Source organism: Haemaphysalis longicornis, unplaced genomic scaffold (genome assembly GCF_048455015.1).
Source record: "Haemaphysalis longicornis isolate Haplotype H1 unplaced genomic scaffold, Haemaphysalis longicornis Haplotype H1 scaffold_9, whole genome shotgun sequence".
Classification (NCBI taxonomy): domain Eukaryota; kingdom Metazoa; phylum Arthropoda; class Arachnida; order Ixodida; family Ixodidae; genus Haemaphysalis; species Haemaphysalis longicornis.
Genome location: NW_027526460.1, coordinates 138,395,434 through 138,419,054, shown reverse-complemented (window position 1 = coordinate 138,419,054; position 23,621 = coordinate 138,395,434). Strand labels below are relative to the sequence as shown.

Genomic DNA, 23,621 nt, shown 5'->3' with positions numbered 1-23,621 from the left:
TCGGCCCAGCCTTCGTAGTGTATCTCTCACGTGCTGTTATCCTCGCTAGTTCACGTGCGTTCCTGCCTGTACACTCTAAATTTTTTCACGCATAGTAAGCGTGAAACACGCTCCTTTTCACCGTAAACTTCGTTTTGAGCACCACGTGACTCTAAATACGCGTGGTTTTTTTTTCGATGTAAGCGTGAAGCGGGTCGGGAAAACCCGCATTCGCTTTCTTTTACGCGTGATGCAAGATTGCATGCGTGTAACCCGTAAAAATCATGCCAAGAAAAATCTCGCGCCAGCGATCGCGCCTTTCCTAATCACGCATATGCATATCCTCATTCATATCCATAACGGAGCCGTGGGGCGTGCTGCTGCATGTTGCTGCGACTTGCGCCTCTTTTCTTTATTTTGTCATGGGAAGGGATTGAAAGGTGGCGCTCGCTTCAGCGGTTTTGGCGGGAAAACAGAGGTAGAGCCGTTTGAGGCATCGGCCGAAGCAGGCGGTTTGTGCGTCGTGTCTTTCGCCATTCACGTGTGTACTGCGCGGAGTGTTCGCTTTTTGTGGTAAAAAGTGGCGAAGAAGGAACAGTCTGATGGGTGATTTGACCTTGATTGGGCGGTGTGGTGTGCCACGCGGTTGGTGTAAGAGAACACCGAGTGTCGACTGCCGGGGATTCTCGCGCGACATGGCGCCGTTCACTACGCACTCCACTTTTCCGGCCGGATGGCGTTCTTACAGTGGGCAGTCAGCTGTCATGCACGTCGCTTGAAATATCCAGTTAACGAAATTATTCCCTAATGTCTTTGCTGATAATATATGGACCTATTTTCTGAATAACGACGTTTTTAGTGTATTGTGCAGATCTACCTATTGAACTCGGAACTTCGCAATAGTTAGTGTCAGGCCTAGTTCTCTGTCTAGCTACTGTTGGACGCGGATCACGCGGTCGACCGGGAAAGTTGAGAAGAAAGAAGGAAGGGGTACGTTTGTCGTTGTGGCTGGGAGTCGTTTCTCTCGTTCGCCGTCCGTTTTCCGTCGGTCTCGGCGCATGGCGTTCGGCATCTTTGGCTTGTTGGCGGTAAACTTCGCGACCGCGCTTGCGGTTTGCGTTGGTGGCCGTACTCGGGCGAGGAGGCGCTACACCGTGGGTGATGGAGCCGCCCTCTCTTCCCGTCCTCCGCAGAGCACTTCGAAAATGACGAAAAATGTTGTCTAACGCAAATTCACACAGTCGACGCGCACATTACGAAGCGCTGAAAATCGTGTTCCATTATACCGCCGCTTATCGTGAACCGCCGCTTTATGACCGCATTAAAAATGTGCTCGTTTGTGCTGCACATCGCGGAAAAAGTTTGCGTATTGTATGTGAGTGCTAACGCATTGATTAAAGCCGCTTTTTATCTTCGCCAGGTTTCTACCGTGGACATCGTTTGTCGGTGCACTGTATGAGGTGACGTGAAGCAGCTGGTATGTGGCAGAACACAGAGAAATCGTGAAGTTGCAACTGGACACGCCACTGGAAAATAGCCTTTGTGCTGTGTTTGTGTGTGTGTGTGTGTGTGTTACATAAAGGACGTTACGGATCTGTCTTCTTTCGGGCAGTTACTAGGATTCGTCCAAGTAGTAGTTACACGTGACGGCATCGGCGAAATTTTATGGGCGCTAAAAATTCTGCGGGATTTGTCGATGAAACTAAACCTCGCCTAAGTTATGTTCATAGCAGTATTCACGTGCTGCTTTAAAGCGGCATCAAAAATTCATCTGGAGCCTATTTTATAGTTCCCGTCTTCATTTCTTAGATTTCTCTGTTCGTAAGCATTCCTGTAAGTTATTGTGAATAAAAAGTTTCGCTCAAATTTCAAATCTGTTTAAATTTCTTTGACTCTAAACTTTAGTTCAAAATGTCAACCTTTGCAGCAATATTCGCCAGACTTCCTCACTTTATTTTCTTCACAAAGTATGGGCATAGGTGCCGAAAGAATGCACATCACAGGCTTAATTGTATGGGATTCGCTAGGTGCACTTGTTCAAGATACTTCATGAACGCTTGTTAAGCGTGAAAAAATTTAGAGTGTAGTGGGGAGCACAGACCCCGAGGTTGCGCTACAAACGCCGAGTTCGCGAATCCGGTTGCCGCGTGTTCTAGCGCGTGTATAATGCGGTCCACTCCGGGAGAGATGTGAAAGGTTGCTGGAAAAACGATCCGGGCCTTCCAGTCGTAGAGAACTTTCAGCGGCAAGTTCGGAAATCCTTGTGAGGTGCAACAGCCGGGTCTCCGACGGAGGGAGAGTGGCCGCCAGCTCTGCTGTCTCTCCCAGGGTGTCGAACCGGAACCGGAACCGAACCGAAAACCGGAACCGAACCCGAATTTTTGCCCGGAACCGGAACTGAACCGGAACCGTATTTTTTCCGCCATTTTGGAACTGAACCCGAACCGGAACGAATTGAAGGAACCGTTCCGAACCGGTTCCGGGGCCTCAAAACTGTGATTTCTAGTTTTCCATCCCGGTACCCTACCTTGCATCCGAAGATATTTTTGCCATTCTCCAGACGGCACCACGCAATATTTTGCATAGTCTGCAGTTCCCAAGGCCCATAAGGTTCTCATTTTATTATTACCCTAAATTTAATGTAGAGTCCGTATACACTACTAGTTTGCTTTAGGTATTTCCCATCTCCCCAAATTATCTTCTTGCATTCACAATAACTTAAGTTAGAACGCATATTCCGTGGCAACATATCATGGGGTGTTCTTTATGGTTTCTATCTGCAGTGTGTTTAAAATCGTGTGAAGTTTTCATGTTGTTAATTCGAATGCATTCGTGACCGCTTGCGAAGGCCTTCAGGGACGCCATCAACAATAAATCCGTATCTTCCACTTATTTTAGTTTGAGTGGGCACTTATATAAAAACAGCACTAAGACACAAACACTCACAGTTCTCTACGTCACCATCACTTTTTCTTGTACAGTGCCGTTGTGTCCTTTGGTTACTGCCCCAGGAGAACATGACAATTGAAAAAAAAAAAATGGGGCCTTCTCAATTTCACTTTTAAAGTAAATGCGATAGCATTTCGACGCATGGATTTAAGCCGATTAATGCGGATTAGCGGGTAGACTAGGGTGGTTTAGTGAGATGAGTGAATGAACTAATGTAAAGCAGTGGGACTGCGGTGTTGATTAATATGGATTAGAGGAATTAGCGGGTCAGTTAAGGCGGATTAGACGGTTGGACCAAACATGATAGATTTGGGGTCCTTGGCATTTGCAAATTTTGCAGCGTTCTCTTTCTCGACCAATCAGGAAATTTAGTTACTCACAAAATAGCCGGAAAGTTATGTGTCGACCACCTGAATGCTATAAAAGGCCTTTTTTATGCACGTATTACGCTCTTATGTTATTTCTCGCGTAAGATTTACATCTCGCACTGAAGTTAAAAAATAATTGCCTAATGCATGTCTTATATTAACCAAAAGGTTCTGAAAATGTGTATATATATGAGGTAAGACTAGGAAGCAACTAAACTGAAAGAAAACAAAAAGGAACGATCAACAGGTTTGATGCGAAAAACACCTGATAGCATTCTCCGATACCTTCTCTTTCTTCAAAAGTGTCGCGAACTGGGCCAGTTGGTACAGATTCATAGTGGTGAAACAGCGCGCAAAAAACCAGGACAGAAAGAAGAGGACAACAACACAGCGCTCGTGTTGTTGTCCTCTTCTTTCTGTCCTGGTTTTTTTGCGCGCTGTTTCACCACTATGAATTCTCTTTCTTCGTGCTACCGTTCTGCAGCCTTCCACAGGTGTAGCATCTCAACCCCCGAACACAGCCCCTTCCAAGCTGAGGAAGAGGCGATAGCACGTGCGCTTAGCCAAAGGGCCGCCAAAAGTCTCATAACAGACTCTTATCAGGCGTGGCGCAACTTTGCCAACAGTCTATTGCATGTTACAACACTTCGAATGAACACGCAGAGACCACCAACGAGACCAGCCCGGATTGTATGGGCACCAGCTCATACTGGCATCGCCGGCAGACAAGATAACCAACCTCGTGGCTGGACATTTGACCCGCTTAGCCAGCGCTGATGAAGCCGAGCCCGAGCGCATGCATCCTGTATACATACCAGGAAATTAATTAGCACTATAGGCTCTCCCGTAGAACGTATTCCTTCCCGCACAAATCGCTAGCGAATAACCAGGAAAGATTATTCTGTGCACTGCAGATTAACACCTTCCCACACATCACCAGTCTTCACCTCTTTGACGGGACACAATTCTCTCCATTTCGTCGCTTCTGTGGGGAGCCTGGGAATATCATACACACAGTAGGTGGCTGCGACAAGTCCACCCTAGATCCACCCAACCTACACGTTTCCATAGAGATTTGGGAGAAAGCCTTGGCCAGCTCCGGCCTGGAAGGTCAGTTTCTCTTGATGGAAACGACTGTCGACTCTACCCCTTGAATGAGGACGCCTCTCTGAAACTTCTCCTCGATTTATTTAAAGTTCATTTTCTCTCTCGGATTATTACTGCTGCTTGTGACTTCACTCAGCTATTATCTTTCGTAGAGACCAACCGCTCTCAGCTGTCGCTGAAGTGCCATTTAGCAAGTTCCTATCTCCGGTGGTTCCCTATCCAATGCCGTCCTGCACACGGCGTCCAATGAGTCATTAAAGCCGTTTTTTCTTTCTAACTGGTACGTTAGCTTGACAGTCGGAGGTTGACGCCGACGCGGGACTGTTTTCGACTTCTAGCAGTGCTAATGATTTCGTGTAAAAGCTAAAGCGCCGTTGAAACAAGGGTACATGAAAAGCGTAGCAGACCAATCAATTTATTTAAATGCAAAATTATTTGCCTCATTGTGCGAAAACATGGGTGCATGCGCGCGTGCGTGCCTAGACATTTGGTGGAACCAAAAAAGATGTTGGGCGCTCAGGCTCTCCTGCCCTCCAAAAAGACTGCCCGCTCGCCAGTAAACTACCTGCCTGCCTGGTTGCCTGCCAGGCAGGCGATTCTTGCGAGGATGCGTGATTTCGGGACAAGGGGCGGCCCTCCACGAGACGCGCGGGCGGAGGGGGGAGGCAGCGGAGACGCAAAATGCTGTCCATGGCGACACTCCAGGGTACTAAAAAATTTCTGTAGAAATTCAAACAATTATCTACTTATGCGTAGCATTCCTATGCCGCTTGTCCTCAGTGTGAGTTTCTACAGCCAATTTTTTTTGTTTTTATAAATACTGTCCGACCAATTATCCCAATTGACGCTGCTATAATTACAATAGTAATATTCGCGAAATCTCCATTATTGTGGAAATGCAGGCAGTTATACGGTTTCCCATTTTCCTTAATTGCTTAATATTTTTCTTATTTTATAGTTTTTTTAAATTTTGTTCAACCAATTATTTTCATTGACGCTATCATAACGATTACATTTGTAACTCGCGAAATCTGCCTTATTGTAGAAATGCAGGGTGTTACACGGTTCGCCAGTTTCCGCAATTATTTTACTATATTTTTATTTTTTACATTTATAGATTTTGTTCGACTAATTATCTCCATCTACCCTACATAACAATTACAGGTGGAAATTTTCCGAAATCCTCATTATTGTGGAAATGCAGGGTGTCACACGGTTTGCCAGTTTCGGTGGTTACTTTTTGTATTTTTTAGTTTTTCAGAAATTTTGTGCGACCAGTTATCTCCATTTACGCTATTATAGCGATTGCAGGTGGAACTCCCGCGAGATTGGTATTTTTGTGGAAATGAAGGGGGTTGCACGGTCCTTGCTGTGGGCGTACGCATTAAAACTATTGTGGACGGACGGGTCGTCTGCTTAGTAGGACGGGGCAATAGGCAGTCTGCTGGGAGGCTGCCCATTACCAGAAGATTCTGGTGAAGATGCACCGAGGGGGAGGCGTCGGAGGCACCCGTGTGCTGCCCACTGGTCAGGAGGCTACCTGTTTGCCTTCCAGAAGGCAGTGGCGAGAACGCATTATTTGGAGACGATGTGCGGCCCGTCACTTGTCGGCGAAGGGAGTGGATCACATGGCTGCACAGCGGCTACGTAGAGCCATGCGTTAGAACGCAGCCCTTAAGCACCCGCTCCTGTGGTTTCGCGTAGTCCCTCAGCGTTGGACTCATTGTAACCGAGAGAACGAAGACGCCACCGAAGATAGAGCTAGCAGGAAAACGGAGGTTGCAAGTATGGCGAAAGTCTAAGGGGGAGGGCGTAATTCCGTGACCGTGCGAGACGTGCTTCACAGGGGCGGCCCCTTACGAGATAACGACAGGGTATGCCGCACGCCGCCGTGCATTAACTGATGAAGCGATCACTTCCTGAGGCACAGCATCTATGCGCCGTCGCCGAGAAGACTAGAGTTCACGCTGCACTCAAATTTCGCATTAGCGAGTGTCGTAATCGTCCGTCATTTTCTTCCTCAAGAAAACAACTGCGGGGTATAAAACTGCAGTGTTATGAAGCAAGAATAAATTAAATTAAATTATAAAAATGAAAGAAACGAAATCAATAAAAATAAACTTGCGGCCATAAAAAGCAGGGCTTTCAAATTCATACAAATACGGAGTCTTATGTGTACGAGCGAATTTTTCATTTCGCTTCAGTTAATGTTGTAATCGTGGACCTACCTTAGAAAACATTTTGCGGTACATTTTACAGTTAAAGGAACTCTTCAACACTTTAGATCAACGCTTTCACTCTTATCTTCGCATCTGGGAGCACTGCAAAAATTATAGCTATTGCCAGCACAGAGGAGCAGTGCGGGATTTGCTCGTCCCAGCAGATACGCCTTCCGTTTCTGCTTCGCTTTTGTGGTTTCATTTTAATGTCGCAACTTAAGGAAAGCCGGCAAATAGCCGCTACATCGCTGTAATGACGTCATTCCAGCAGTAGAAGAACGCCATGACTGGGGAAGAGAGAAAAATATTTCAAGCAAGTTTGTAAGTTATCTGATGGGGACAGAGCAGCACTTTTTGTCTGAGGTACTTTCCGACTCCCTGATCTAAGTACTGGATGTGTTGGTTGACTACTTTCTGCAAGCATTCAAGATTTAGAACAAAATTGAAAAAAGGGTTGCAGGGTTGCTTATTTTTGGCCAGAACAAAACATTTTCACAAAAAAATTACGCCCACCTCCTCTCGCGGGAACCCTGGTGTGATGCGACGCTGAGGGGGGTTCAAGCGCATTCGGAGACCAACCGTCGACCGAAAGGCCGCCGGAGAGCGGCACACCGGTTATATGCGCAGCGCGCCCGAACGAGAGGAGACCGCGGAGAGAGTGCCGCGGCTATGACGCAACACAATCCAACACAATCCACTTTAATTCAATCCAATCCAAATTCAATCCAATCCAATCCAATGCCCCTCGCGAGAGAGTGTTCGCTATCGGAGAGGAGAGGGGGAGAGTGGCTGCGGACAACAACGGACGCACGCGGACAACAACGGACGCACGCAGGAAGGACAGGGCCGCCGACAAGAGATGCTCTGAGCGTCGCATCTAAAAAACCTACATTATGGCTTCGTTTTTGACAAAGAAACCTGACAAGGAAACGAAAATCGAACACAAAAAAATTAACAGGAAAAAACACGTCTCCTCTTTTTTCTCCGAACCCGTTCGAACCCGTTTGAACCCGTTCGAACCGGTTCGAACCGGAACGGAATGGTGCGCCGTAACTGAACCCGAACCGAACCCGAAAGCCTTGAACCCGAACCCGAACCGAACCCGAAAAAATTTCGGTTCGACACCCTGGTCTCTCCAGCCTTGCACCATTAGTGCAAGCTGCACCAATTTTCTTGTAAGAAGCGCCGCTTGGCTCACTTAACTGACGTGAGCTAAATCGACTAACTGTACCGGAAGTTATTCATGTTTAAAGAATTAATCAATCACTTTATGAGATGACTCCCCGAGCCCTGGTTAATACATATTCAAAAAAGATAATAAAGTGCTAGAATATGCTCCCTTTTCCCGTCTTTATGCCAGAAGAAAATTCAACAGTTTTGTTTAGGGGAACAGCAGTACTATCCTCCTTTGAATATATTCCCTTTCGTTTCAAGGTTACGTTTTGCTCTCGTGATATCTGTCATCTTAAAGCACTTGTTATTGATCGCCAGGACGAGATTAAAGAAAGTAAGGTGTCTTCAACTGGCCAGAGGTCTCAATGTGCATGCACTCACCGATGTCGCAAGGCGGCTTGACGATGGCCGGTCCCGCGTAGCTGATCTTGAAGTGCAGGTCACGCACGCTGGTGCCGCTGGACAGGCGGCACGTGTAGTTTCCGCGGAGGGAGACGTCCATCTCGCGCACCCAGAGTGTATGGTTTCCCACTAGTATCAGGCCCTCGAGGTTCGGGTTAGGGCTGAAGATGCGCAGTTCTTCGTCCTCCTTGAACCTGCGCACGACACCATTCGCAGCACATGAGGGCGAGTTGCTGCGAGCGTCCTCGTTCTACCGCGCAAATGCACACCGAAAAACCTGATAACTGACATTGGATTCTCCTTAGCCTAATCACTTGCGCCACATGCGCGAGTGTTCGCTGTTTCGAAAGGTGCTTCACGTGTTTACAACAGGTCGTCAACAAAAGGTACATTGCACGCTACTAAAAAAATTCTCTGGGGTGGTATTTTCGTGTTTTGTCCGTTTTGTGTCCTTTTCAAAAGTGTCCGCTAGGAGGAAGACCTTATTGGCTAAAACTGAACACCCGGATGTGACGTTATGCAAGCACGGCGGAGCTATGAGCCGCGGCTTTTCGGAGCAGACGATTTGGAGCAGACGATTTTGCGTTGCCTTTTTGTTGGTTCGCTGGCGGAACAATAGCCCATAAAAGACAGTTTAAAATTCGGTGTAGTCGTTTAAAATTTGGTTTCCAAGAACAGTTGCACAAAAGTCAACCCAAAGCCCGCCCACAGCTGGATGTGCGTAAAAATAAAACGGACGCAAAAAAAAAATGTTTTCAAAATAAACAAACACGAGAATACTGCCTCTGGTTGAACCCCGGTGAGCTTAGTTTAACGAGCTACAGCTCGGCATCACTTTCCTTGGGAAAGGACCAGGCCATTAGTATGAAAAGATTGTACCTTCTTGCATGTCTTTGTTTATGCAAGGACGAGGCAATTGTTTTGCAAAGGGCACCGCTTTTATACCAGCAACTGCCTCATCTACAATAGATGCTGCTCGACCCCGTCGGCGCTGTCTACGCGAAGGCACACTAAATTTAGATGTAGCCAGCACCTCTAGTGCTGGCAGCACGAAAGACTGATCGATGCCGCTGTTTGTTTTCACTCAGCAACCGCCAGAGGCGTTGGTTGCACACAAGATTGACCTTGTATGAGCTGGAAGGTCAGTTTTACCGAAACAGGCGTTTTCTGGGTTTGTATCTCAAGTATTAGAGCTTTCGCTATAAAAAAATGTCGGAAGCTCACACTAACGCGTAGCACATGAAGATAGCGAAGCTGTACGCAACCTTCACGACCATCACGAAGGTTTAGTCCCGCTATTGCAACCGATTTGCTTCTTCGCTGCTGTAACGACCTTTACTCCATCATTATTGCTATAAGTGTGAGCTGCCTTTATTTTTAAGTGCGAAGGCACTTCTTAAGCGAGCCTGAAGCGTCCGCCGCCGTCCGCATAGCAACAGCTGCGGGTGCGCGCGCTCCTCGTCTTCCTTGGCAACGGGGGGAGATGGGCGCGCGCTGCCTGGCCGCTGACATGGCACATACCCACGTGGGGGATTGGCCAGGAATCGGGCGTGAGAAGGGCTAGAGTACTGACACGAAATTTCAAAGCTGAGATCCGCTCTACCAATCAAGTACAACGACAACACAAATAGGTGTCTGCATCTTTCTTTCTTTGTAGTTGTGTGTGTGTGTGTGTGATCTCTCTTTCGCGAACATTACCGAACCGCGCAAATTCAACTCGTGCATTCGCACTTTCACATTCTTCCCCTCGGTGAAATGCGGGGAATTTTTTTTAATTGATAATTACTGGATACCACCGTGGAGGAGCGTACGCTTAACGTGTCTTCCTCGTTCCGAGCAAGTGTTTCCACGATTGGGACGAACGCTGGAGCGTTTCTCGTTCCGAGCAAATGTTGTCACAATAACGGCGAACGCTGCAGTTTTTTTTTTTTTTTTTTGGCCTATATTGTCCAATCTTCCTAAGTAGGTATGTTTGTCTTGACAAACGTGTGCCGACCAGGGACGCTGGGCGGTCACCGCGAGGCATGCACACACGAGCGCTCGGCATTTTCCTGTTTTTTTTTTAACTTCCGGGCGGTCGCGGCAATCTTGGCTTATTTATATATTTATTTGTCATAGTACCCACAGCGCCTTTTCAAGGCATTACAGTAGGGGGGGGGGGGAGAGAAAAAGTAGAAATTCATGCAAAATACAGGCAGAACAGAAATATCACTTAAAGCACAATGACAACCCAAAACCCGGTATGTTCAATGAAGATACACTACAAAGAACACGAAAATACATCATTAGACATAATTATCACAACATTCTTGTGTAACTTATTCCATTGACTAATAGTTTTGGGGAAAAAAGAATGCTTAATCAATTCAGTTCTACAACTCATTTCTTTTATTTTACAGGAGTGATCTGTCCTTAGTGAAACGTAGTCTGGACTCATTAAATAACACCTTTTGTCTATCCCTGTTTCGTTATGAAATATATTGTGAAAAAATTTAGTCTGAATACTCTCCTACGATGCTGAAGCGAATCCCAACCTAGGCTGCGCTTAGCTGTCGATACACTGAAATTCCTGGAGTAATCTTTAAGAACAAAGCGAGTAGCCAAGTTTTGAACTCTTTCTAGTTTCTCGATATCAGATTTGATACGTGGATCCCATACCGTACAAGCAAACTCGAGTATGGGGCGAACATTGGTCTTGTACAACGTTTCGCGTTGCGACGTAGGAAGACCAAAACACGACAAGCTTTCGCACACACATAATTTACATGATGGCGCCAAGACAGGTCCGAGGTAAGATACACACCAAGATATTTATGTTCGAACGTTTGGTTAAGACATGTACCATTAATGGTGTAGGAATAAACATTAGGCGTTTTCTTTCTCGTGAAGCACATGTACACAGATTTCTGTAGGTTTTTCTGCATTCCCCAAGTTTTACACCAATCAAATAGCCTATTCAGGTCATGTTGAAGCGCGGTGCAGAAAAACTCCCACCTCCCCTCGCGGGAACCCCTGTGTAGATGCCACGCATAGGGGGTTCACGTTGCAGCGTTGGACAGCGGGGGAACGGCGCTGGAACGATGGAGCGAAGCGGCGCAGGCACCGCGTTTTATAGCGCGCATAACGGTGAGGGGACGCGCCGGCGCCAGTGCGTCTGCCGCGGCTATGACGCAACACAATCCAGCACAATCCACTTTAATCCAATCCAATCCAAATCCAATCCAATCCAATCCATGCCAAGCCAAGCCAAGTCAATCCAATCGAATCCAATCCAATGCCCCTCGCGAGAGAGTGTTCGCTATCGGAGAGGAGAGGGGGTGAGCGGCGGAGAGCGCATCTCGCGCGGCGAGGAGAATAGGGGAGGGGCGGACGCCGACGACAACGCCGACGACGCCGGATGCAGGGACAAGGCGAGTGAATTAGATGCAGTCGCATCAAATATAATACACAGTCCTCTTCCTAATCTCCCCAAGTGGGTATGCTTGGCTTGACAAACGTGCGCAGGGAACTGTGGGTGGTCGTCGCGAAGCACGCACACACCAGCGCTAAACATTTTAGGTAACCACACATTAGGTAACCACACATTTTAGTAACCACACAAAAGGTAACCACACATTAAGACGGAGTATAGGCCTAACAACATATCACTCAGGTGAATTGGCCCTTAGCGATGACAGCTGCCTTCAGTGGCTCACGGCCGATTCACCAATGCCAATTTGGCTGCGACGTCTTCATAACCACTCAAAGGAGCACTCCGCGGCGTTGATTGCAGGCTTTCGCATTCACAAATCATAAGAAGTGCTAAAGTGTCTTCAACCGTTTTTACTCTTCCCACCCCCTTAACTTCTTACGCCTTTCATTCCAAAGCAGCCGGCTGACCGAAAGGTTTGGAAATGACGCAAACGTCAGGTGTAAAGCAACATCCGAAGGAGGCGCTTGCCCAAAGGTGCGAGCCCGGAAATAATAAAAGCCGGGCGGAGATGCCCCTAGCCTTACTCCAGTTGGACGAACTGCACCTCAATGAGAGCAGGCACGTTCAGGGAGACATACATATATATACACACAGCCACTGGCGCGCGATCAGTGCAAGCAGCCAACCGAGCAAACGCGGAAGTGCCCGCGCACCTTTTTCTGCGTGCCCGTTCAACAGCGCCAGTTTCCTCCGTCGCCGTTCAAAACACAAGTGCGCAAGGACGGCGGGGATCTCGCTTCCGAAAACGGTTCTGCCATTCAAGAACGCCCTTCCACGGAGAGGCCAGAACAATGCAACCATGACACACTTGTAGATAACGACGCCGGAGGCTTCGAGAGAAAAGGTCGGGAAATCCCTCGCTCGCCTTTTTCTTAAAGGAACGTCGCCGTACGACATACCCAGCATTAAGGCCGCCCTTATCAGCCAAAATAAACCAACACTTGAGGTTGGGTTACACGAGGAGTCAGAATATCCACCCCGTGACGTGATACCGCAACCAATCTATCCGAGTCAGAGCACCCACCGATTCATGGACTCAGAACATCCAACTGCCGAGAGAACAGACATCAGCAAAACGTATATGGGCCAAAAAGAATCGTGAGACTTAAACTATGGAAGTTTGCCGTTTCAATGCGAGAGCATTACAGCTGACTCGTAAACGCGGCGTCTTGCACAGGCAAGGAATACAGCAAAAAAATTTTCAGTTCTTCATACTGTGAAGATTGAGGACCAGCAAAGCTGTATTGAAGGATAATTATATTGACTTATGTATGTAATGTTGTCTGTAACCACAGAGTCGTCTTAGCGGCTAATTGTCATATAGTTTGTTACGGGATAGTTACGACAAAAAAGGAGTTACAGCCGCTATCCGCAACCATACTTTATGCGTGGAAAGCCACGTATCGACAGCAGACGATAAGTCTGTAACGTTTACAACTTCACCGGTTAATTTACCTCACTAGGATTAGTAAATTAAACTCCGCTTAATGACAGAGTAGTCTTAGCGGCCAATTGTCATATGATTTTGAGTTTTGATAAAACAACTGTTGCAGCCGTTTTCTGCTGTGCCTTCCGTGATGAAGTTGGCTTTTCGGCGAGGCGTTATTGCTCGCGGGGTTTTGACGGCAAAGGACAAGATTACTGAACCCTAGCCATACACAGCTTCCCTTTCAAACAGCCAACGCCACACAAATTAAAAGATAAGTAATTTAGTTTAAACAAAAATGAAGTAAATTCAGGCCTGGATGGGAATTGAACCAACGGCCCCCGCAATACGGGAGGAGGAGAAGGAGGTGGAGGAGGGCTTTACGCCAAGATTCGTCGGGATTTCTTAGAAATAAATCCTTCCGGCTGTTTACTTCCGACAAGCCGCAAGGGACGCATTTCATACGCCACCACATTTTTTTTCTTTAATGCATAGGAGATTTCGGCGACCTATCAGACGACGGTTACGCGTAGCGATTAATCAACATGATCATCACCATCATCATCATCATAATCATCAGCCTCGTTGTGTCCACTCCAGGACGAAAGCCTCTCCCAGAGATCTCCAACTACGCCTATCGAATGCGAGTTATGCTTTTCCCCCGAATTTTCGCAACTCATCTCGCCATCTTGTCCTCGGCCAACCCCTGTTTCGTTTGCGGTTTATTGGAAGCCACTCTGTTAAACGGATTGTCCACCTGTTCTCCGTCATACGCATTATGTGACCCGGCCATGCCCATTTCCTTCGCCTAATTTGAAGTAGATAGAATGTCCTCCACCCTAGTCTGTTCCCTAATCCACGGGGCTGGTTTCCTATCTCTTCGCGTGACCCCTAGCATTCTCTTTTCCATAGCCCGTTGTGGCGATGTAAGCTTCCTTTCACGTCGTTTAGCGATACCCCAAGTTTCTGCCACGCACGTCATTACTGGAAGAACGCACTGATTAAATACCAGCATGTTGACGGACAGCGGAAGCTCGCTAGCTAGGATATCTGAATTCTTTCCGAAAGCGGCCCATCCCATGCTAATTCTGCGGGTAATTTTCGTTTCATCGTTTGGATCAGCAGATTTGATTTGCCCGAGATACACGTACTGGCGTACTGTGTCCAATACTTCGTTACCGACCTTAAAGTCTCGTGTTGTTGCATGCTGATTGAACATTACATTCGATTTATTTGGGTTGATTGTTAAGCCTGCTGCCATACTTTAGGAGTACAATTGGCAGAGCATGTGTTGCGAATCTCTGCTGCTTTGTCTGGACAGGACAATGTCGTCTGCAAACCTTGGAGGACTGAGATATTCCCCATTCATTCTCATCCCAGTTTTTCTCCACCTAAGGCGGGCGCCGTTAGTACGGCTGTTGTAGGCACTTAGAGGAATGTTTTATTTTCATAATCTGTGAATGCCATATAAAGTGCAGCATTATACTCCGAACACTTTTCGATTATCTGGTGGATAGCGGGAATATGGTGTAATGTTGAGAAACATTTCCTGAAACCCGCCTGCTCTCGTGGCTGTTGAATGTCCAAAGTGGCACTTATGGGATTGACAAATACCTTTGTAAATAATTTGTAGGTAGCTGATGATGATGATTGTAGGGTTTAACGCGCCGACGCAACGCAGGCGATGAGGCGCGCCGTAGTGGAGGGCTCCGGATTAATTTTGACCACCTGGGGATCTTCAACGTGCGCCGAAATCTCGAACACACGGGCGTTTTTGCTTTTCGCCTCCATCAGAAAAGCGGCCGCCGCGGCCGGGAATAATTTGTAGGTAGCGGATAGCTGGCTGACGGGCCTGTAATTTTTAAGCTCTTTGACATCACCTTTATTGTGTAGAAGAATTAATTTCGCATTTTTTCATGCCTTTGGCACTGTGTGAGACCTCAAGCACTGCACGAACAGGGCTGAAAGCTTTGCTAGCACAACGTGCACTCCGAGGCATAATATATTAGCCGTAATGCCATCGTCTCCTGCAGCCGTGCCTTTTTTCATTGCTTGCAGTGCCGTTGCGACCTAATCTGTGGTAATCGGCGGAACCTGACCGACACAAGTTACGGGAAAAATTGGCGCGGAGTCAGTGGTAGAAGAGAACAGCTTTGTGTAAAATTCTTCGGCTATTTTCAGTATATCATCGATGTTCTTTGTTATGTTGCCATTGGCATCGCGGAGTGCGTACATTCTATTTTTGCCAATAGTGAGCTCTCTTCTAGTTGATTTTAAACTGCCTCCGTGTTTCAATGTTGCTTAAACATTTGAAAAATTGAATTCACGGATGAAGGCAGTCTTGCTCTTGTTGATCAATTCGGACAACTCTGCCATTTCTATTTGGTGCCGCGCACAGCAGGCTAACATTTTTCCGCGCTTGTCAATGAGATTCTTGGTTTTGTGAGAGAGCCTTGGATTTATATAACTTGGGCTGTTTTCCTCCTACGCCTACTGATGACTTATGACCGCATTTGTGAAACGAGAAGTGGCAGTGTCCACACCATTGCTTTCGTTGAACACGGAGAATTTGTCCTCAAGTAACAATCTGAATTCCTCCACTTTTCCTCCCGTCTTCCGCTTCAGCATCCTTATTCTTTGCTTTCCTAAATCCAGGCAAATACGACTACTGACCATCCTGTGATCACTTGTTTTAACCCTGCCAATTACTTGTACGTCATGTGCCATGCTTGGAGTGCCAGTTAAAATGAAGCCAATTTCGTTTTTGGTTTCACCATTTGGGGCTTTCAAAGTCCATTTCTTATTCTTCCTTTTGCGGAAGAATGTATTCATTATTCAAAACCTATTCCTTTCGACGAAGTCAACCAGCATTTCCCCACGACTGTTTCTGGAGCCTAAGCCAAATTTCCCTACCGCATGCTCCACTGGCTGTTATGCCCCAATTTTTGCATGAAAATCGCCTATAATGATACAGTAACGAGGTTTTACTTTATTCATTGACAATTCAATGTCTCCGCAAAATACGCCCACATCCTCATCATCGTAAGCGGATGCAGGCGCATAAGCCTGCACCACGTGCAATAGGTCGGCAGGCTCCCTCACGAGAGCACTCCCATATCCCTCTTCACCGCTCATGAGGGAGTGGTTAGTGAGTCTCGCCGCCGTTTTGGACTGGCGAGTGTGAGTGCAATCCCCGCGCACAGTGAGCCCCGCTCACCACTCGCGAGTGCGAGTTCCACTCGCCGTGAGCCCCGCTCACCACTAGCGAGTGCACTCGCGCTACTCGCGCTGATTGCGGGGCTTACCGCGGTGAGCGCCACTATTGCGCTTGAACTTGCTATTGGCTATACGTCGCAGGAGCCGCTCGCTGTGATGGTTGTTAATGACGGGATTGCTTTTAGCTCCGTAAATATGTCGTCACTGAGCTCCTGCTATTGGGCATCCTAGAATTAATTCTCTGGTGGCGTGTTGATTCAGGAATATGATTTTGATGGCCTTCTGACGCCGTAATTTCCTAATACTATTCGGTTTCATGACCCATTGAGGGCAAGTGGTGAGCGTGAGCGCGAGTGAGTGCGAGTGGTGACGGCGAATGGTGAGCATGAGTGAGTGCGAGTGGTGATGGCGGTGGTGAACGTGAGCGCGAGTGAGTGTGAGTGGTGACGGCGAGCTGTGGTTGTGAGCTCAAGTGAGTGCGAGTGGTCACGGTGAGTGGTGAGTGTGAGCGCAAATGGGTGCGAGAGGTGCAGGGCGCGTGGTGAGCGTGAGTGAGAGTGAGTGCGAGTGGTGAGGGCGACTGGTGAGCGCGAGTGTGAGTGAGGGCGAGGGGAAAAATATATTTTGTCTGTGTGAGTGAGTTGCGCCCAGTTTTGCCGAGGTATGCCACACGCAACTTGATCTTTTTGTTGAGTCTAATAACGAGAGATGCTACACGCTCATTAATGCTGTTAAATTCTACCACATTCCCCGCTATAGCCCTTCGAACCAAGAACCCTATGCCTAAGTGATGTGTTTCAGAATACCCCCGATAACAGAAAATATCTCCACTAGGGAGCACCAGAAATTCCTCCCCGACCCTTCTTACCCGACTTAACCTTATTATGTCCTATTGTATATCAGATATTTCATGTAAAAGAACCGATAAATTGACTTCGCTCCAAATATTTCGGGCAATAAATGTAGTGACAAACAATTCCCATTGGCGGCCTACCAGGACCGAGAGATTCTTACCACCTTCAGCTGTATTGATTGCATTCCCGCCTCTTTTGGTAGGGGCAACGCAGCCGCTAGGAGGCTGAAGGCCTATAGTGTGGTTGTGAATTCACTAGGAGGTATTAGGCAAATGTATTTAACCAGGGTTGGAAAGTCCTTGTCTGAATGCTTTAAATGTTTTCACCTCTCCGTTTCTATGACAGAGAGCATATACGAGTCACCCATGTTAGCGCTATATCCAGGATTAAAGTTTCGCAGCCGCAGGAATCTTACGACGCGCCAAGCAACGTCATACTCTGTGCACGTCAAACTGTGGTTAGCGGTTGACGACGTAACAGAGTATAGCGTCATGGTAGGCCTAACACCACGCCTGCACATCGCCGCGTTCGCACTGGTCCCTCACCACCTCTCTTCGTAGACACAACACTCCCGTCGTTGTTCCCTTCGTTACTTCATCCATGAAGGCAACCTTTTCATGTGCCTTTGATCATTTTCCCTCATCATCGTGTGATGATGCCCCTTCATCAAACCTCGGAAAACGCTTAAAAATAGTAGTCTCTTAGTGAAAGCCGTATGATGGCCCCACTAAGATCAGGCCACGACATACCTGCAGCATTCACATCTCGATTGATTGATTGTGGGGTTTAACGTGCCCACGTTACACAGGCGATGAGGCGCGCCGTGGTGCCGGGCTCCGGGATAATTTTGACCACGACAAGATCTTCAACGAGTGCCGAAATCTTGAACACATGGCCGTTTTCGCTTTTCGTCTCCATCAGAAAAGCGTAAACAGTGATGAGTAACACGGCCGCTGCAGATGCCTTCCCCACGGAGACTCGCTCGGTGAGGCTAGTAACGCTGTCGCCAAAAAATAATGACCCTGGTCTCGTAAAAGCCATCTTAACAAGTCTTCACAATATTAAAAGTTCGCCCTTCAGACTTCTGATTTATACATACTTCTCCCAATAAACCTTTCCATATACTCCCCTGATAGCCTGCAAATAATTTAGGGGTCCATGGGTCCTTCTTGCCTGATGCCATTTCGTGTGGGGACTTCTCACTCTTTTTATGACGGATTACCATGTCCGTGCATCTTTTGCACGCGCCATTCAAGATCCTTGTGTGAGTTTCTCCACTCCTAATCACAAGCTTCTATTACAGTTGTGATGTCCACTGCACCACTCTTTTGTGGGATCCCACTGCAGTTTTACTGGCGAGGGTGAGCAGAACGTGTCGTGCAAAACAACAAATTATGCAACTAAAATTACATAGAAAGTGACTGACGCGACCATTGCTCTTTCAATGCTTCTAGTAAATGTGAATGCACCATAGGTCATTTTTAATATGTTAAGCATAAAAGTATGCAGCGAAATGTTTTGAAGTTTGTCATGTCACCAACATCCACAGCATTTAGCGCTCCCGTAGGGAATCCAGAGTACGACCAAGTTTATGCTTACTCGCATAACGTTCCGCCCCGCTGTTTCGATAAGGTACTAGCTTGGCCTAGTGGATTTTGATGAAGGATGAAGGACATATGCACCCGTCACGAATGCTTGTGTTGTGTACATGTTTCCCTCACCCTTCGTTTAAATGTTCGCTGTTTTTACTTCAGCGCTTTTTCTGTTCTTCCCCTCACCCAGAACTCGGCCCCTGACATTTTATAATTTTATATGATATACGCCAAGTTTCAAAAGCAAATTAGACCATCCGCACATTCTAATGGTGGTTACGCCAGACAAATGTCATCATCACCCGAACGTGAAGCCCTAACGGTGATTTGAATGTCTGTATTCCTTCTCAGTAGACATAGTGTGCTTTTCTGGTGTCGAACTGACTTCGGATAGTACTTTGATAGTCCGAGGACTCTCCTCGCTGTAGCGATAGACGCGAAAACCAAACCATGGATTGCGTCTAGGACAGCGTCCGCTTAAGTCCGGTACAGATCATCGATGAGATAAAGTGGAAGGGGATCCGAGCTCCTCACCTTGTGATGTGCGCGAGCGGTAATGAATAGCGTGATGCTTCTCCTGGTGATGGTCAGGGGCATGCTGTTCATGGGGATAACAGCGAAGAGCTAGATCAGAAATATACGGTGGAAGTCAGCTCCTCTCTGTGCCCATCACTTGTATGTTTTTCGTCTAGTGTTGCGCTCTTATCCCCACTGATTCCCACCAACTAGCTCAGCTCGCCACACTTCGGCAGATATGCTATTCTCTACAAAGATATCGGAGTTCCTATTCCTATTCTCGTTGCTGGCCTTAAAATTTTCTAATGAATATTAACATGAAGCGTAACGCGGCTTCATCACACACAAAACAACCAGTACAAAGAAATACAACTCGACATTTTCGAAGGTGCCTTGCTTTGGCAAATTTACGTCAAGCACCGCGAAGGATGTCAGAGGGTCATCGTCGGCCCGCTCACCAGCTGACGGTGGCGTACTGCGGGTGGGCGGGCTGGCAGCGGAAGATGTGCGACTCGCGGTAGCGCAGGGAGGCGTCCCTCGGCGACTCACGCACATCCAGCAGGTCCTCGTCGTCAAAGCCCCGGCTCTTGCCCGTCTGCTCCTTGGGGCCTGCGCAGGAGCGTCTCGAGCTATAGGAATACGGTGTCATGCGACGCTTCAATCACAGTTATCGCCATCACCAGTGATTCCGGAAGAACGGTTAGCGCAATGGAGACAAGGAGGCCAGACGGAGCGGGCCCGGTCCAGTTTCGTCTTAAAGTGCATTTTCGGGCTAGTTGGCGCTTATGCATTACTCTTTCAACTGATAAAGAAAACACCCTGGACGAAAGCGAAGAACAGACAGGACCACGGCGCAGTTATATCCGTAGTCACTGCGCCGCGACCCTGTCTGTTCTTCGCTTCTGAAGTGTGTCTTTTTGTGCGCAGTTGAACCCGTCTCGTCACCGTACTTGTATTATTGCTCGAAGTATTTTTTTTTTTTTTGGAATTCAGAGTTACGAACTAAGAAGTCTTGAATCTGTTATTTATTGAAATTTTGTTCCCTGACGGTAGACTGCAAGCTGCATTTTGTGACTCGTCCGCCGTTATCGCTCAGAGATCGGTGTTCGTCTCCCAGTGTGTCCCCCGCCCTGAAACCAAAGCGCTCATTCTATATTTGTGTTTTCTGGGAATTTCATCTTGTTCTTATCTTTAGCCTCACGTATTTTTCCTAATTATATTAGAATGGACTCTTCTGTAGTCATCCATAAATATGCGTTGCTCTCTCGTCGTGCAGCTATGGTTGCAGAAAATCGCTAAACACTACAGCAGAATCGGTGGTTTTATCATACACCCCTAAAAAATGGTGGCTAGAACCATAAGGAGTCTAAATGCATAAAAGCCCTGATTATCTTGAATGTGCTTTCAAAAGTAGTAATTTAAGCTGCCCATACATGTTATTGTCTTTGCAGTCCGTTGTTTTTTAAAGTCTTGACCCCAGTATGTGTGTCAATTAGTGTAGAGCGTACAATAGAAGCTCTATTAACATCTTTAGATCGAGCATCCGTTCGTTCAGCGGGCATTTTGACACAGTAAATTTCGCATCACGGCTCTTGTCTAATCACAGATTGCCTTGAGTGGTTATCCCAGACTAATTACGGACGCGACTGCTCAAGCCCCAACATCGAAAAAAAAACGCGTGCAAGCAGAAACCAGCTTTCCACCTCTTGTTTATCCCTGCTGTCGTCCTTGGATCAGTTTTTAAGATATGTTGCTCCTCAACAGCCATGCAGTATCACTTGCGCCATCTTCCCGGTAAGCAAAACATAAACGAGCCTTTGGTTCAATTTTATAGCACACTCAACATGGGCACTCAAATTTAATTGCTTAGGATTGAGAAAATGCTCGGCGGACATTTGTTTAGTTAACAGCTGCAATTAACATTGTTTTGAGGGAATTATGACTGGCCTCATTATGTCTCAACTATAAACAAAAACACAAAAACAAGACGCTTTGCACCCTATCGTTTCAAGCTATGCACCCATCTTCATAAATTGCGGCGCTAAAAATCCCTCTTCCTTACGAATTCGTCAGTTCCGGGCACTGCAATCGCTTTTTGCGGAATTTCTCATTGACAGTTAGTCTGCTGCCTGTGTGCGTGCGTGTGTAATTGCATCTGAACACCACGCTCGCAAATGTTTTGGCCATCGTTTCTTTCACAAGTGCTCTACTCAGTGGAACGGTGCACTCGTACCAACTTGTGCTCGAAACGAACATTTTTCTTTGAAGAAAAAAACCCGGCAAAGAAGCCAGGAATGGGGGTCACTCTGCAAGCTGCGCCTCCTGCAGACAGAGCATGCTTACCGGTGGGTTTCTTGTGGACGCGGAATTCGGCCTTGAAGCCTCTTCCGCTGAGGTAGGAGTCGCTGTTGAAGAAGAGGAACATCTCGCGACCACTTGAAGAGACCGCCTCCGGCTCGCCCTGGGCCCCGCAGAAGCGGCCCAGCAGGTACGCATCTGCACAGGGAAAGGCATTTTGCAGGAGAGCGAATCTCTTCACAGAACTGTCGGGCACGTCGGTTAGGAAGTACGAGGGCATGACACGAAATAGCGGGCTAGAACATGGTGCAAACAACTTTATAGCATGCAGGAAGCAGCGACTGGTTCAAGAATGCAACTTCAAAGTGAGCGGGCTAAGTGCTCGGGAGCCCCCTCATGCACTACAAAAAATAAATTAAAACCGAGTGGACTTTAATTATCGGTAATGCAGACAAACTGTAGTTTATTAGTAGACACAAAATTTGCAGCAAGATGAAACACAGCGATTGTTGGCGTGTCAAATATTTTACACTAACACACACGAATCTTCCCCCTCAATCCCGTCTTGACGAACGCTGCTCGTAGCAGAGTATTGCGGGTCATTAAGCCCTTTCAACGGATTTGGCTTGCTGTATAACACAGTACTATCCACGTTCAGAGAAGGCGTAATGATGAAAGCGCTGAAAAAGGGCAATGCTTTATCATTCTCCGTTCCTTTCTCGCACGGTAGCACTATACCTAGGTAACGTCTGTGGCAAGGATTTACATCGTGAAGTCAGCCGTAGAAACACTCCTGACAAACGTGAAACAGGGCATTATGATGATAGCAATTACGATGAGTTGTACCGTGCCTATGGAGAGACTATTTATGCTCGGCATCAAGTAAACATTATATTCTAAGATGAAACTAGAGCTGGTCACAACACACACAACATACTGAAAACATTTTTGCAGTAAATCTATACCCCCCGCAACGAACAGCGAATCACGATGGAGCGTAGATGGGCTTTGCAATCAACGATGAAGCCTAAAGATAACCTGGACCGACTTCTGTGATAAACGTAGCACTTATCTCTTTATGAAATCTACGAACTTTATCTTCCCGGAATCATACACTTTAAAATGCTATCCACCATTTCAAGTGCCTGAGCATTGAACAGTGACATATTTTTGATTATTCCCTCCTTCCCTCCATGTCTCTCTCCTTCCCCACCAGGGCATTCATGCCCCCTCTGACAATAAACATATTCCTCTTCCTCACAATCAAACAGGCGCGTATGGCTAAACCAAAATTTTTACCGCCAACAGGCCAGCTAAATAAACTCGCAGGTCTCGTTAGCGAAGGCTAGTTTATGTCCGAAGCAGAATAAAAGCTGTCGGCACTGACCCAGCAGTGACCCCGAGCAACTCACCCCTCCTTCGCATCTCGCCATCCGGATCGTCTGGTTCTACCTGAGAGCCTTACCACCGAAACCGAAATGGTGGCCGAAAGAGAGCCGTGGAGGCAGGCATCCGAGAGGCCCTCCACATAGTAAATACGCGATAAAATGGCAGCGAATGTTGTTGCTGAAGCTCAAGGTCGGTACGTGCGGCTTCTAGTGCCCAATCCCGGGATTTTAAAGATTGTTCAGCGGATTAAGACACCCGTTAAGCGGGATTCACACGACGGTGGAGGAGGCGCGCGGAGGCGGACGGATATGTGATGTCAACAGCACGTGACTGGATTCTCCGGCTTGGCGGCGCATCCACACGCGCGGAGGTACGCGGAGTGACTAGCAGACGACAGCGCGGAGGAAGCGAGGGCATTCTCGGCGAGGCATCCTGCGGGACCGGTTTTTTTTTTTTTTTTGCCTTGCTTTCGTTCGCCCATTGCGCCCCCAAACGCCAAGGCGCTCTTCTCCCTGTTTTCCCGACAACAGCTCCTGCAGTAATAGCGATATTCCAAGCGGTGCCCGCACCTGTCACTTCAACACGTGTCGACCACACTACGTCGAAAAAGCCGCCCTTCCACCCAATTCGACATAAAACCACGTGACCGCAATGACCACGC

The 23,621-nt window shown here is 47.4% G+C and overlaps 1 protein-coding gene across 2 annotated transcripts in view; it reads right to left on the bottom strand.

Annotated features, from left to right (window-relative positions):
- LOC144152962 (mannan-binding lectin serine protease 1-like) overlaps nt 1-23,621 on the bottom strand; it is a 138,913-nt gene that overhangs the window by 37,542 nt on the left and 77,750 nt on the right. For both annotated transcript variants that reach the window (XM_077684562.1, XM_077684563.1), the window contains exons 6-8: nt 21,617-21,769; nt 19,732-19,882; nt 8,177-8,391 (exon numbers count right to left, since the gene is read on the bottom strand). In XM_077684562.1, the coding sequence (XP_077540688.1) occupies nt 8,177-8,391; nt 19,732-19,882; nt 21,617-21,769 (519 nt within the window). The remainder of the gene's footprint in view (nt 1-8,176; nt 8,392-19,731; nt 19,883-21,616; nt 21,770-23,621) is intronic.